Source organism: Hemitrygon akajei, chromosome 29, assembly GCF_048418815.1.
Source record: "Hemitrygon akajei chromosome 29, sHemAka1.3, whole genome shotgun sequence".
NCBI classification, from domain to species: domain Eukaryota; kingdom Metazoa; phylum Chordata; class Chondrichthyes; order Myliobatiformes; family Dasyatidae; genus Hemitrygon; species Hemitrygon akajei.
This window is the reverse complement of record NC_133152.1, coordinates 14,090,761-14,105,440: the sequence shown is the minus strand read 5'-3', so window position 1 is coordinate 14,105,440 and position 14,680 is coordinate 14,090,761. Positions and strand designations below refer to the sequence as shown.

Sequence of the window (14,680 nt, the reverse complement as noted above, 5' to 3'; positions counted from 1 at the left end):
GCTGGACACACTTCCTGCACACATAGTCGTCAGGGACACTGAAAGTATCCCTGATTTCCCACATGCTGCAGGATGAACAAACCACGGGGCCGATCTCAGCTGCCATGACCTACCCAATACTTGCCTCAACTTTTGAAACTTTCTCCTTTGAAAGGAACTTACCCGGCCTTGCCTCACTTGGGGTGAAGCTCGTCCTCAGCCTCTTCTCGTCAAAGCCTCAAATCTGCACTCCTTCACTGGCCCACCAACTCACTGGCTGCTTTCCACAGGCCAGTTCCATACTCAGGAAGCAAAGTCTGTCCACTTTTCCATCACCTCCATGTGTACAAGGCAGAACAGGCACAGGCGTTTGCCTGTGAAATGCCCTGGTTTCCTTGGCTGTGTAAGTATAAGGGAGACACTCTCAAGCCCTGCTAAACTTGTGAAATTGAGATTGCTTATCCCACCCCAAACCCTGGTTTGTATGAATGCTGTGTAATTTGCTACCCTGTTACAAATTAGTGCCACGAAATAACAGACTGCATACGATTAAAGGAATTATCTTTATGAATCTTAACTGAAGGGTAAGTAAAGAATAACAAAAAGAAAAGGGCCCATTCTAATTAAACAGTCAAATGAGCACAAATTGGAGCTCATCTTGAACTTGTCTGTCACTCATGCACTGGGCGCTCTGTCTTCTATTGACTGTTTTTCACCAGTCTGATCAGGCTTCCAGCAGTCTTTAGTAAAGACTCTTCCAGCTCCCTCACAGCATTGCAGCACTCATTCACTCAGGAGTATCAAGTAGCTGACATACTTTATTGCAGTATGTCTCTTTAAAGTTTGGTTGCAGAGATCACTATAGCAAGGTTAAATTTCAGCAGCTTTGGGAACTTGCAACAGGAAAGTAATAAATGCCATACGGAAATAGACAATAAAAGTTTCAAAATGGCATTACACAGAGAAATCTGTCACTGCTGTTTTGTGAATATCACATCAATCTTTATGTAACTTGTAAAGGTGTTTAGAGTCACCCAGTATGCTGTAATAATACTAAGGGGTGGTTGATGAATGGAACAAAAGCAGCACAGCGAATATCTGAATCAGCTATTGAATAATGGCAGCTTTCAGTCAACACACACAACACAGCAGGCCAGGTTGCATCTATAGGATGAAGTACAGTATAGTTGATGTTTCGGGCCAAGACCCTTTGTCAGGACTAACTGAAAGAAGAGATGGTAAGAAATTTGAGAGGGGGAGGGGGAGATCCAAAATGATAGGAGAAGACAGGAGGGGGTGGAATGAAGCTAAGAGCTGGAAAGTTGATTGGCAAAAGGGATACACAGATGGAGAAGGGAAAGGATCAAGGGATGGGAGGCCTAGGGAGAAAGAAAGGGGGAGGGGAGCACTAGAGGAAGATGGAGAGCAGGCAAGGAGTGTTTGTGAAAGGGAGAGAGAGGAAAAAAAAGGGGGGAATAGGTAAATAAGGGATGGGGGTAAGAAGGGGAGGAGGGGCATTAACAGAAGTTAGAGAAATCGATATTCATGCCATCAGGTTGGTGGCTACCCAGACGGAATATAAGGTGTTGTTCCTCCAACCTGAGTGTGGCTTCACCTTGGCAGTAAAGGAGGCCATGGATTGACATATCAGAATGGGAATGGGACGTGGAATTAAAATGTGTGGCCACTGGGAGATCCTGCTTTCTCTGGCGGACAGAGCGTAGGCGTTCAATGAAATGGTCTCCCAATCTGCGTCGGGTCTCACCAATATACAGAAGGCTGCACTGGGAGCACCGGATGCAGTATATCACACCAGCTGACTCATAGGTGAAGTGTCGCCTCACCTGGAAGGACTGTCTGGGGCCCTGAATGGTGGTGAGGGAGGAAGTGTAAGGGCAGGTGTAGCACTTGTTCCACTTACAAGGAGAAGTGCTGGGAGGGAGATCGGTGGGAAGGGATGGGGGGGATGAATGGACAAGGGAGTCACGCAGGGAGCGATCCCTGTGGAAAGCAGAAAGGGGGGGGGGGGAGGGAAAGATGTGCTTGGTGGTGGGTTCCCGTTGGAGGTGGCAGAAGTTACGGAGAATTATATGTTGGACCTGGAGGCTGGTGGGATGGTAGGTGAGGACAAGGGGAACCCTATCCCCAGTGGGGTGGTGGGAGGATGGGGTGAGAGCAGATGTGTGTGAAATGGGAGAGATGCGTTTGAGAGCAGAGTTGATGGTAGAGGAAAGGAAGCCCCTTTCTTTAAAAAAGGAAGACATTCTCTCCGTCCTGGAATGAAAAGCCTCATCCTGAGAGCAGGTGCAGCAGAGACAGAGGAATTGCGAGAAGGGGATGGCATTTTTGCAAGAGACAGGGTGGGAAGAGGAATAGTCTAGGTAGCTGTGTAGGCTTATAGTAGACATCAGTAGATAAGCTGTCCAGAGATAGAGACAGAATGATCAAGAAAGGGGAGGGAGGTGTTGGAAATGGACTAGATAAATTTGAGGACAGGGTGAAAGTTGGAGGCAAAGTTAATGAAGTCAACGAGCTCAGCATGCGTGCAGGAGGCAGCACCAATGCAGTCGTCGATGTAGTGAAGGAAAAGTGGGGAATGGATACCAGTATATGGTTTGGATCATGGAGTGTTCCACAAAGCCAACAAAAAGGCAGGCATAGCTGGGACCCATATAGGTGCTCATGGCTACACCTTTAGTTTGGAGCAAGTGAGAGGAGCCAGAGGAGAAATTATTAACAATAGGGACTAATTCCGCTAGATGGAGGAGAGTGGTGGTAGAGGGGAACCGGTTAGGTCAGGAATCCGAAAAGAAGTGGAGAGCTTTGAGACCTTCCTGGTGGGGGATGGAGGAATATAGACTCTGGATCTGGGTAGTCTCCAAACTGATGGCATGAACATTGATTTCTCTAACTTCCGTTAATGCCCCTCCTCCCCTTCTTACCCCATCCCTTATTTATTTAGCTATTTCCCCCTCCTTTTTTTCCTCTCTCTGTTCCTCTCACAATCACTCCTTGCCTGCTCTCCATCTTCCTCTGGTGCTCCCCTCCCCTTTTTTTCTCCCTAGGCCTCCTGTCCCATGATCCTCCCCCTTCTCCAGTTCTGTATCCCTTTTGCCAATCAACTTTCCAGCTCTTAGCTTCATCCTTCCCCCTCCTGTCTTCTCCTGTCATTTCGGATCTCCCCCTCCCACTTTCAATTCTCTTACTACCTCTTCTTTCAGTTAGTCCTGAGGAAGGGTCTCGGCCCGAAATGTCGACTGTACTTCTTCCTATAGATGCTGCCTGGCCTGTTGCATTCCACCAGCATTTTGTGTGTATTGCTTGAATTTCCAGCATCTGCAGATTTTCTGGTAGCAGGTCTTTCAGTCTCCACCTACGATGCTGTGTTTTGATTAAAAGGTTACAGTATACTGTATTTGTCTTTTTTACTTCTTTTATATACCTTTAGATCAGTGTTCCCCAACCCTTTTTAGCCCAAAGACCCCGTAAAACACTTTTATACTTGCCATTGCCCCTTTTAGGTACAATATGCTTTCTGGCACTCCCATAGTGTAAAAACATGTCTACCATATGCAAACATGAGAAAAATGATCCTGCTTTAAATTTTTATTTGTCTTTAAACCTAGCTCACACAGTGCCTGTGTGCTGTACTGCAGCTTCGATATCAGAGTGATTCTTGAGCTTGATGGTGTTTAGGAAGAGTTGAAATATCTGGTTCAAGTTGTGACAGCAAAAGTCTTAAGATCCCACATGTAACAATGTCTAAGCAGTTTCTATTTTTTTTGTGGGTATGTGGTTCACTGCATTGAAGCTTCTTTCAACAGGTTAAGAGGATGGAAATGCAATGAAGTGCTGCCTGGCTCTTCTCCAAAGACCAGGAATCTTCATATGACAGTGTAATCACGTACCATAAAAGCCGACATTTTTGAAAAGCATTTTGGCTTCTTCATCGTTCTGAATTTTGATAATTTCTTCTTGTAAGCTCTCTTCCTGTTCTTCCACTTTGCAAAAGAATTGAGTTAATTACCCACTCTGGAATTTCCAGACTGTTCAAATCCTTGAATCAATTCTGTGAATCCTTTTTCAGTGACTGCATGTGTAAGCAGTACCCTTGCAAATTCCCATCTGTGAAAGAGAGTGCTGTACTTTCCATGCAGGGTAACTGTGTGACCATTCTTCTCCCAATGTTTTGCTTAGATATTTCCAATTTTCTGATAAAAGTGGGCACTGCATTTTTTGCTTGGATCAAATTGAAATTCTCACCTTGCAGTTTCAGATTTAGAATGTTCATTTTGTCATATAGTTCAGTTAGGTATGCCATATCTCTATGTAGAAGTTCAATCATGTTTCCCAAGCTCTTGTTGACTTTGAACAAAAATTCAACCACAGTGTCAAAAAAGATCAAAATACATTGTAAGCAGCAACTTTTTGACCATCAAAGCACTTCAGTATGAAGAAGCAAGTGTTTACATTCTTCATTGTTATCTTGGCATAACTGGTGAAATATTCTGCTATTTAATGGATGAGCTTTAGTTTTGTTGATAGCAGATATTACAAAAGTTGTGCTTGAAATAGGTTTTTGGTTGCGAGATGTTGACAATGAATTACACAATGGATTACAAATAGACTTGGAATTTCTCTCTTCATAAATGCCACTAAACCAGTATGGCGGCCTGTCATATATGGTGCTCCATCTGTTGTAGAAGAAATCATGTTCCTAATCGGAATACTTTTATCCTCAATATACATTTTGAGCTCATTGTAGATTGATTCTGTTGAGATTTGTTTTTAAACTTCTTACAAAAGAGAATCTCTTCATAAACTTTTCCAGTTTTGATAAACCATACGTATGCCATTAGCAATGCCTCATTGTCTTGCACAGTTGACTCATCTAGTTGTATCCCAAGTTGTTTTTTGTTGCTGTGTGCATAGTTGATATTCAGTGTTTCACTTATTTCGTCAGTATGATGAGCTACAGTTAGTTCTCAGGAATTGGTTTTAAAATGCTAGTATCCATTTTGAGAACAGTGGTGAGCACTTCTCATGCAGCAGGAATTATTTTCACCAGTTGTATGAGATTTTGCACACTTTGTTATCATTTTGGAAATGTTAAAAGAAGCAATGAGACCACTATCACGATCATTTTTAGCTTTCTTGGGAAATGACTCGAGTGTGCAACGCTTCTCAAATGCTTCTTTCATCTTCTGGAACTGAGTAATACCACAAGTAGCCTTTATGGAAGTGTTCCTGCAATCTTGATGGTTTCATGGCTTCATTAGACGGTACAGTATTACAAATACGAAGTGGGGCGTTACTGATCTGACGGGAACAGAATTAAACCAGGTAACATTGTATTGATGCACTTTCTGTAGATTCTGTTTCTTAGCAGGATTAGACTTCAAGTCTTCACCGCCTTAAGATTCATAAAGATCGTGCCATACATGTTTATCCATCATTAACATGGCTAAATTGAAATAAAAAGGATTGATGGTAGCGGCATGCAAAGGAATGACGAGACGAAGATGTAGACGATCACAACGGCGAAAATTACTTTGACAAAGATTCAGAGTGGAATCTGAATGTTAGTCGGGATAGAGCTGGTGTACTTTTCTAGTTAGTGTGATTGACCAATCAGGTAAAGTCTCATAATCCCCAAAGGTGGTTCTTGACCGCAAATATGAAGCTGAGGTTGCTTTGAACACCTCAGTTGGGATCTTCGAGGTTGGCAGGTTCACTGAGTGGCTGGAACCAAATGGTCAAATAGAGCCAATGTGGTTTTGTTGCGTTACCTGTTTTCCATAGATCTGTAGAGAAAGCTGAGAGGGTGTACTTGACTTACCAACTGTTAAATTGAAGAACTCGTTCTATGCAGCAAGGGGAACTGTTGGGTACCCTATTTGCTAATTTATGCATGCCCAATAATGTTTGTTTGGTTGGTAAATTCTGATGAGATTGTCGAGTTTCAGATGTGTTGTGACAACATGTGCATGCTGCCTGCAAAGCTATGGTTCTTGATTTCCAGTGCCTCATCCTTTTTATTTTGGGAAGTGCCAGCTGCACTAACAGTTAGTCAGGTCTCGTGCCTCAAGTTAGGGTGCTGCTTACCACCCCTCCCCCCAGAATCTTGAATGCCCCCCACCCCCTCATGACTTCTATTTTCCCTAACACCCTCTTAGGACATGTAACTGCCAAGTTGGAAATCACTGCCTTAGATAAACTTAAAAAAATCAACATTGTCGACTTGTCCTGGTGTTTGATTTCATCAGTGATACTTTAAAAAATTTAATGCTGTACCTTTTTTTTCAATTTCTGCAACCAGCCTGCTGAATATTCACAATTACCTTAAATTTTCAGTTTGGTGTGATAGTTCTTTGCTTTTTCAGAATCAGCATACCGTTAAGTGGCATATATTCACTCTGATGTTGACAATACATGATTGAGTTCTTCATTTTTCATTTTATGTAGTGTGAGAGATCACTTCTCAGAACTGTCTGTGATGCACAGAGACCTGCTCATTGCCTGGGAACCTTACCATCGTCTTGTGAAATTTTCCATTTAAGGCGTCATGTCAGCACTCAGGAAAAAAACGTATTTTGGTGTTTTACAGATTTTGGAATTTCAGATAAGTGGTACTCAACCTGTACTGCAGTCTGGCAATAGCAGACTGCACAGACGTCTCAGGTGTATATATTATTTATATGTAAAGTACACAAATTATTTTTGATCATCAGTTTCTGAATCAAAGTATGTGCTGTATGTTAAAACGCTGGTACAATTCCATGCTACGTTTTCCATATCAATGTTTTAAGGCTGAATTCAGGGTGGGCAAATGATGTTTTTTTCCTATGGTATATTACCCAAAGGTGTTTATTAGTGTGTTGACCTGCTGCACCTGGCAGGTAGCATGTACATGCATATTGGACTAATTACACCTATTGATCTGATGTGCATAATTCATCCATTCATGTATTTCATTGGTGGGCAGGGATGTGATCAATACAGTATGGACTGAGAGGATATTTCTTCTCACAGGAGTTTATAATTTGGGGTTTTTGTCTCAAGGCAAGTGGTCAAGTATCTAGGAATAAGATGAGATCTTTTTTGTGGAAGATTGTAAATCCTTGGCATCTCATTATTAAGCATATTCAGTGTTAAAGGAAGTATATTTTGGACACTAAGGAAATCAGAGATATTGGAATAAGGCAGAAAATAGATGAGGAATAGAATTGGCTGCAATGGTGTAGTGTGTGTGTGTGTGTGTGTGTGTGTGTGTGTGTGTGTGTGTGTGTGTGTGTGTGTGTGTGTGTGTGTGTGTGTGTGTGTGTGTGTGTGTGTGTGTGTGTGTGTGTGTGTGTGTGTGTGTGTGTGTGTGTGTGTGTGTGTTGTCTTCATGCAGATTGCTTCCTGCATCATTTGATCTCAAGGGAGTGTCTTATCGGCAATGCTTGTACCTTTTAAATGGTGTACCAATGAGCAATAGGTGTTTATGCATTTGGTTTCTAGATAGGTCAAATGAAACTTTAACAAAATCACTTATTAAATCTGAAGTCAATAACGGGGAAAAGTAGCTAAACAGACAGGAGTTGCAGCATCTACTGCCCACCACTCTTTATGGAACTTGTGCATGTGAGTCACAACCTGTGTTTTGAAATGTTGTCCTTTTGTTGGATGTTGTACTGTTTTCAATAATTTTACTTCACTCCAAAATAGCAAATGCTAAGACCTTTCCAAAGGATGCCTTCGCAATGAATTTCAAGTTTACATCAACTTACATAAATGCTTTCAAAAAAGATTTGTGAAAAAGATGGAGAAAATAGAACATGATCTTGTACTGTAGATGTTCAGCATGTCCTGTCTTGCTTCAATAGTCAGATTCAACTAGTCTCAATGTACATTTTAAAAAATGCTTTATGAAAACTTATTGATTTATGGTCTGAAGAGTCTTTTCTGCATGGATTTCCAATGAAGAATTGTTGTCAGTGCTATCTAATGAGCAATTTTGCAGCTCAGTTGGAGTTAAAATATTCTGCCTCTGCACAGCAGTGTAGGAGTAATTATTTAAAAAGCTCAATGGAATGTTTTTGTTGCTGCATTTGGTTGCTATGGTTTAAGCAACTGTTTTCACCTGTGGCTCCACATGCCATAATATTAGAATGAATAATTTGTTAGGCATGCTCAAATCTACCAACCCTTTTTGGTAACAGAACAATAGATGAAAAATGCACAAACTTTCCTGTGTCTGGGGGTCATATCCAGATGTACATCATGATCTATAAACTAGTTTCCAATTATCAATATCACATCAAAGTGTGCAAGTAGTTGGCTGAAAGGATTGAGAGTTTTCTTTAGCACTTGTAACTTTCATTTTCATTCAGCATTTTAAGTGCTTTAATCTAATGTTGTAATTATCTTGAATATGCCAAAAATTAGCAGAGTGAGCTACTAATTTTGCTTTCCTCGCTCAGATTAACAAACTTCTGCTTTCAGTTAATTTATAATGGTCAACTTGTGAACATCAACTTTATTCTCCAGTTAGTTGCTTGCTTCTTTCATATTTCTCTTCCAGAGTATTTTGTAATATGTTCTCACCCATATGGTATGGAATGCAACCAAAGGCAGTGATATTCTGTTGATGGAAATTAAAGGAGGATGTTTGATTACTACAATACGTTAACTTAAACAAACCAGATATATTTGTGTTGGAAATTTTAAATCTGCTTTTGTAACAAATGGAGTGGTTTATTCTTTTATATGAAATGAATTATTGACAATCAGTTTACAGGTAAGAAAACACACTTTGACGTGAAATGTTTTTCCCATTTGATTTGCTGGGATCTCTGCAGATCTCTATTTGCCTTGTTCAGAAAAAATCTGTATAATCCTGCTGCTTAAACCCAAATAATTATTGGATGTGGTTCCGGGTAATATCCACAATGCCTTGACCCTTGTACTCACAAATTTTGTATCTGAAAGACATTTGTTGATGTCTTGAGCTTGTTCTTTGCTGCCATTTTAATTCTCTGTGTCACAACTACACTGACTTGTCTGGCTGTGGTTTGCTTATTCACAATGGTGCCCAGTGTAAACTTGAGGGACAGCAACTCATCTCTTTTGGATACATTAGTCTTACAGAATCAACATTTAAATTTTGAAATGTCAGGGAATTGACATTTTTTTTGTTCTGTATCAGAACTGGCCATTTCTGCTGTAGATCATTCATCTGTTATAGTGGCTCAGGTTTTCTCAATCCAGTATACCCTGGCCTTTTGTGGATTTCCTTCACTCATGTATTTTGAAGCAATGAATGCTTTTTTATTTACATTCTCATTCTCTGTAATCATTAACTCATTGTGCAGGTGACTTAAGGAATTTGTCCCCACAGACCATTGTCCTGACCTTACCAGAAATATTCCCTTTTTCCTATCTATCCCTTCCCCACATCCACCTTCTCTGCAGAGGTGATATGCTTTTTTCTTCCTTCATTCTGATGAAGGGTTTTTCAACCTGAAATGTCAACTCTGATCCTCTTTACACAAATGCTGCCTGACCTGCTGAATATTTCAAGCATTTTCTGCTTTTATTTCAGATTTCCAGCATCTTGATTTTTTTAAAAAATCACTTTCATTCGCCTGCTGCTTTTTACCCAACTTGTTGCATCTTTCCAGGTGCCAAAGAATTTCTAAGGCAAGAAGTATTTTTTTTCTGCTGGATTTGTGAAATTAAGGAGATAAATAGTTAGCAATAAGGGATTTAGGCTGGTTATTTCTGAAAGGGAGGTTAGATTATTTATCCAGGTAACTTCATTTGAACTCAACAAGTGGTTATTGAGTCAGAAATGACAATATTACTTTAAAAGGAGCATAATAACTGTTTGAACATGAGAAATGGCATTAAATGGTTAGTAATTCTTGTTTCTCTAGCCCAATGTGCCTTATGTAATGAAGAAAGATAAATATAGCACTAAATGTTCTGGAAAATTATTTGTCACTATCAGAATCAAGTTTATTATCACTGGCATGCGTCATGAAGTTTGTTAACTTAGCAGCAGCAGTAAAATGCAATACATAATATAGAAGAAAAAATAATGAGTCAATTACAGTGTGTGTATATTGAATAGATTAAAAATTGTGCAAAAAACAAATAATATATATATTTTTAAAAAAGGTGAAGTAGTGTTCGAGGGTTCAATTTCCATTTAGGAATCAAATGGCAGAGGGGAAGAAGCTGTTCCTGAATCGCTGTGTGTGTGTCATCAGGCTTCTGTACCCACTACCTGATGGTAACAGTGAGAAAAGGGCATGCCCTAGAGGTCCTTAATAACAGACACTGCCTTTTTGAGGCACCTCTCCTCGAAGATGTCCTGGGTACTTTGTAGGCTAGTACCCAAGATGGAGCCGACTAAATTTACAACCCTCTGCAGCTTCTTTTGGTCCAGTACAGGAGCACTCCCCCCCCCCCTCCCGCCCCCCATAGCAGACAGTGATGCAGCCTGTTGGAATGCTCTCCACGGTACATCTATAGAAGTTTTTGAGTGTATTTGTTGACATATCAAATTTCTTCAAACTCCCAATGAAGTATAGTCGCTGTCTTGCCTTTTTTTTTTAATAGCTGCATCGATCCGTTGGGACCAGGTTAGATCCTCAGAGATCTTGACACCCAGGAACTTGAAGCTGCTAACTGTCTCCACTTCTCACCTCTCTGTGAGGATTGGTTTGTGTTCCTTCGTCTTGTCCTTCCTGAAGTTCAAAACCAGCTCTTTTGTCTTACTGACGTTGAGTGCCAGGTTGTTGCTGCGACACCACTCCACTAGTTGGCATATCTTGCTCCTGTACTAGCTAAAAGGACATGTTTTTGTATTAATTTAAACATTTTGCTAAAATCTAGACTGATCCCAAATGTCTTTATTCTTCATGTGCAGAGTTTATTGGAGGGAGTGGCAGATGTCCAGTGTCAGCTGCGATTGAGCCTCTTTGATATTACGTACTCCCATTTCTTTGGCAGAACTTGGAAGAGTTCTCCACATCCCATAAAGCATACCCACGGTCAGCAATCCAAAGTGTCATTCAATCAGGTAAGATTACCTACAGTAAATGTATCTTTCAGAGCTTTATTCTCTTTGTAATATGGATGGTCTGTCATTGTTCTGAATTATTGAAAACCAGATATACTGAAGACAGATATATTTCAGTGAGGAGGAGCACTTCTGGTGAAAAGTCTTGTTGTATCTGTTCTGGGGCAGCTCACTTTCCTTTGGCCCTCACCAAGTAGCTGTTTACATGTGACAGCAGCCACACCCTGATACACCACTTCAACAGCTAGGGTAAACCAGGTGAGGGTAACTGGCTGGCCTCGTACCCTGGTGAAATGGGGACATGCCTGTCCTAATGTGTGAAGTTAGCTCTAGTGGACTGGTCAGTTGAGATTAGTGAGATCCAATGGCCAAGAAGGTGGTTCTGCAACAATTTGTGAAGAGCAAAGAGCATGATAAGGCACAGAAGTCATGGTTATCCAGTGCTACTAAGGATGACCCCAGTTTGTGACGATTACGTGTATCACTGGACTTGGACTTCTGAGGTTGAGAAAGTGGAACTGTCCCAGTGCAATGGTTTTCCCACTTTTTAAAAACTCTTCACAGGTTTCATTGTCATGGTTGGATACGACAGGCAACCAACAGGTTGCCATGTTCTTTTGATTGACTGTAAACAAACAAAATTAGAACAGACACCTAGTACCAATAATGGATTGCTTTCATACATTCTTTTGACAATTGCATCCTCCAAATTTCATTTTCATTGTAACATTCAAGATGACTGTAGGTATCTTTAAATTCTTTGTAGCTTCTAACTTGTTGAAGTAGTTATCACTTCATTTTTCACTCCTGGCCATTTCTGGCATTTCTAAGCCTGAATGCTTGAAACCACAATGAGGAAAACAATTCTGCATTGTCTTTCAGCTTATTTCTTGCTATCTATCAGTGGGGGGAAAAAAAATCACCACTTTTTGAACACAAACACTCGCAACTGATGCTATCTGAAAACTGCTCTAAGCATAGTGTAAGTGTTTAATTGCCACACAAGTTCCACGTGCTAGTCTCCTGTCCCAATTCAATGACATCGTGTCCCAAATAAACAGGAAATCCTGACTATTTTCACAATTAGTATTTGTTCCTTAACAGTTGTCCCAATAATAAGTGGCTGTCCTGATTAACTGATGGATCAATTAACCAGAATCCACTGTATTCCACTTCTGTACTCCAGCTGCATTCTGTCTTGAGGTGCCTGTTAACGTGCTTTTACTGGCAACACAGATAAATATAAAAATGGGCTTATGGAAAAGTGTACGTACAAGACACTTCAGATGCTGGCAATCTGAAGCAATGTACTAAGGAGTTGGAGGAACTGAGCAGATCAGATAGCATCTGTTGAATGAAATACAGTTGATGCTTTGGGTTGACACCCTTCCCAAAACATAGATTGTCCATTTTCCTCCATTGATGCGGTGTGATCTGTTGCATTCCCCCAGCTCCTTTGTGCCTGGTCTAATTGTGTTCTTGTTTGAAGATTTTCTGCAGAGGGCAGTGTTGCACTGGGAAAGACAAATGAATGTTCATCTTGTAAATATCTTTTTTTCTCTCAACCTTGGTGATTATTTGAGCAAATCACTCATTACCTTAACATCCTTGCTTTATACCACAGCTGTTTCTCGCTGATTCCATGGTGTATTTACTTTAGCTCTCATGGTGCATAATTTTCTTCTTTGTAAACTCCTTTTCTCTAATCCTAATCTGAATGATAGCAAGTACTCAAAAATCATGATTGTTTTGTATTTTTGTGTATGTGCTTGCATGGGAAGGAATCCTAAGCTTTGAATATGAAGATTATCATTGTTTTAAATCATGTAATTAAAGGAGAGAGTTGATATGTAAATTACATGAAATGTTCAATGAATTGCTAGGCCCATTGCAAATTATATTCCAACAAATAGGATGAAGATCAATTTGAGATACTTTATTCTTTTGGGGGCTTGTATAAGAAGGCATTAAAAAATCTCAAAGTACCTTACTAAAATACTTTTTGACCTTCTTTGAGTTTATATGCTAGTGAAACAAAATGGTAATTGCTTTAAATTCTGAGAAACTGAAACATCTTGCATTGTTAACTGTCTTCTACTTTAAATTACATTTCCTTTAGATTATATTTGTGTTTAGTGTACTGCCAGAAATCTACTTGTATTACCTTTCCTCTGTGTTTTGGTTATTGCTGCTGGGAATTGTTTCAGTGATCTCTAACCCTTAAAGGCCATATAGGCAACAGATCTATCTCTAACCCTGCAGGACTGATGTTGATTCATTAATGCCCAGCAGGACATGTGAATTTTTGAAGTGAGAGGGAAATAATCAAGTTTGGATTAAAATCAATTATGCTCTGTTATTTTTGGAGGCCAATTCTGGTTTTTTTAAATGTATTAATTTCACAAGAAACACCTGTATCATTTGGGAAGTTTCATAAACCTTTCAGCAGTATTGTGGCATGCATATAAAAATCATGGTCCAAAAACAGTATTGCTCCCTAAAAGTGTGTTCTGGGTGGGTGTAATAGTGGTGTTGTGTTCATGGGCCCACTTAGTGAAAAACTTCGGCACTTAAGGCTCACGGCTTCTGGGCCATGTGAGACCGGTTTAAGATGGTGCAATTGTGGACAAGTGACAACTTTCTGGTGGTTCCCAAAGCAGGAAATGAAACTAAGTACTATTAATAGTTTTTCTGTTTTTAAAAATATGGTAAATGGTCACTGCAAACAATGAAGAGGCGAGCAAGGGGACACTGACTCAAAGGTTGAGACGTGCAGATGTGATGCAGAGTCAGAGGAGGTTGAGGTATGTTCGAGATGGAGTCAGGGTGAGCAAAGTGGAGGGGTGGAAAAAGTCCCAGTGGAGGAGTTTCAGAGCCTGTCCACCTAAACCAAGAGTGAAGTCTGATAGATCTAAGTGCCGGGCTGAAACATGGTGGCAGAATCCAGGACCAGTGTGTATCAGTGTGACAGGGCCTGGGTCCTAGTGTGAGGAGCGACTGACTGTTTGGACAATTTAAATGTTGGGCCAATTAAATTGAAAGGGCAGTGTGTCAGGACTGGGGTGGGGGGTGGGGGAGGTGAGGCTCGGGCTGGATCTGCCTGCTGCTCTGCGACATTGGCTCTGCAGTTTGCTGAGGCTGTGGGCCTGCTCTGGTTGCTCCTGGCTTTGTGTCTGTGGGTTTGATGAAATTTTGCTCCACTGCGTGGTGAACTGAGGCCATGGGCCTGATCCAGGCTTCAAGTCTATGGACTCACTTTTGTTCTGAATGCTGTTTGCTTGCTTATATTGTTAGCAATTTGTTTTTTTTTTCTCTCCCCTCTCCCCATTGGGTGTTTATTGGTCTTTTTTTTAATGGGTTCTTTTGGGTTTCTTTTGAGGTCGCCTGCAAGAAGACAAATCTCAAGGTTGTATAATGTATATATACTTTGATAATAAATGTACTTTGAACTCTTGAGAGGTCTGTGGGCTGGTCTAGGGAGCTGGTGAGATTTGGAACAGTAGTGACTGGGTAAGGGACCAGGCACGGGTATGGTTTGTAAAGATTCGGTGCAGATTGGAGTGCCATTAGATTTAGTAGAGGGTTGGGATGGAATGGGAAATAAAACTAAGTGGTTGCCAGGGTTATTGG

General features: G+C 40.7%; 1 protein-coding gene across 1 annotated transcript in view; it reads left to right on the top strand.

Annotated features, from left to right (window-relative positions):
- The window catches only part of nphp4 (nephronophthisis 4), a 381,887-nt gene that overhangs the window by 13,386 nt on the left and 353,821 nt on the right, over nt 1–14,680 (top strand). Inside the window, exon 2 of the mRNA XM_073031685.1 lies at nt 10,898–11,050. Within this exon, the coding sequence (XP_072887786.1) occupies nt 10,898–11,050 (153 nt within the window). The remainder of the gene's footprint in view (nt 1–10,897; nt 11,051–14,680) is intronic.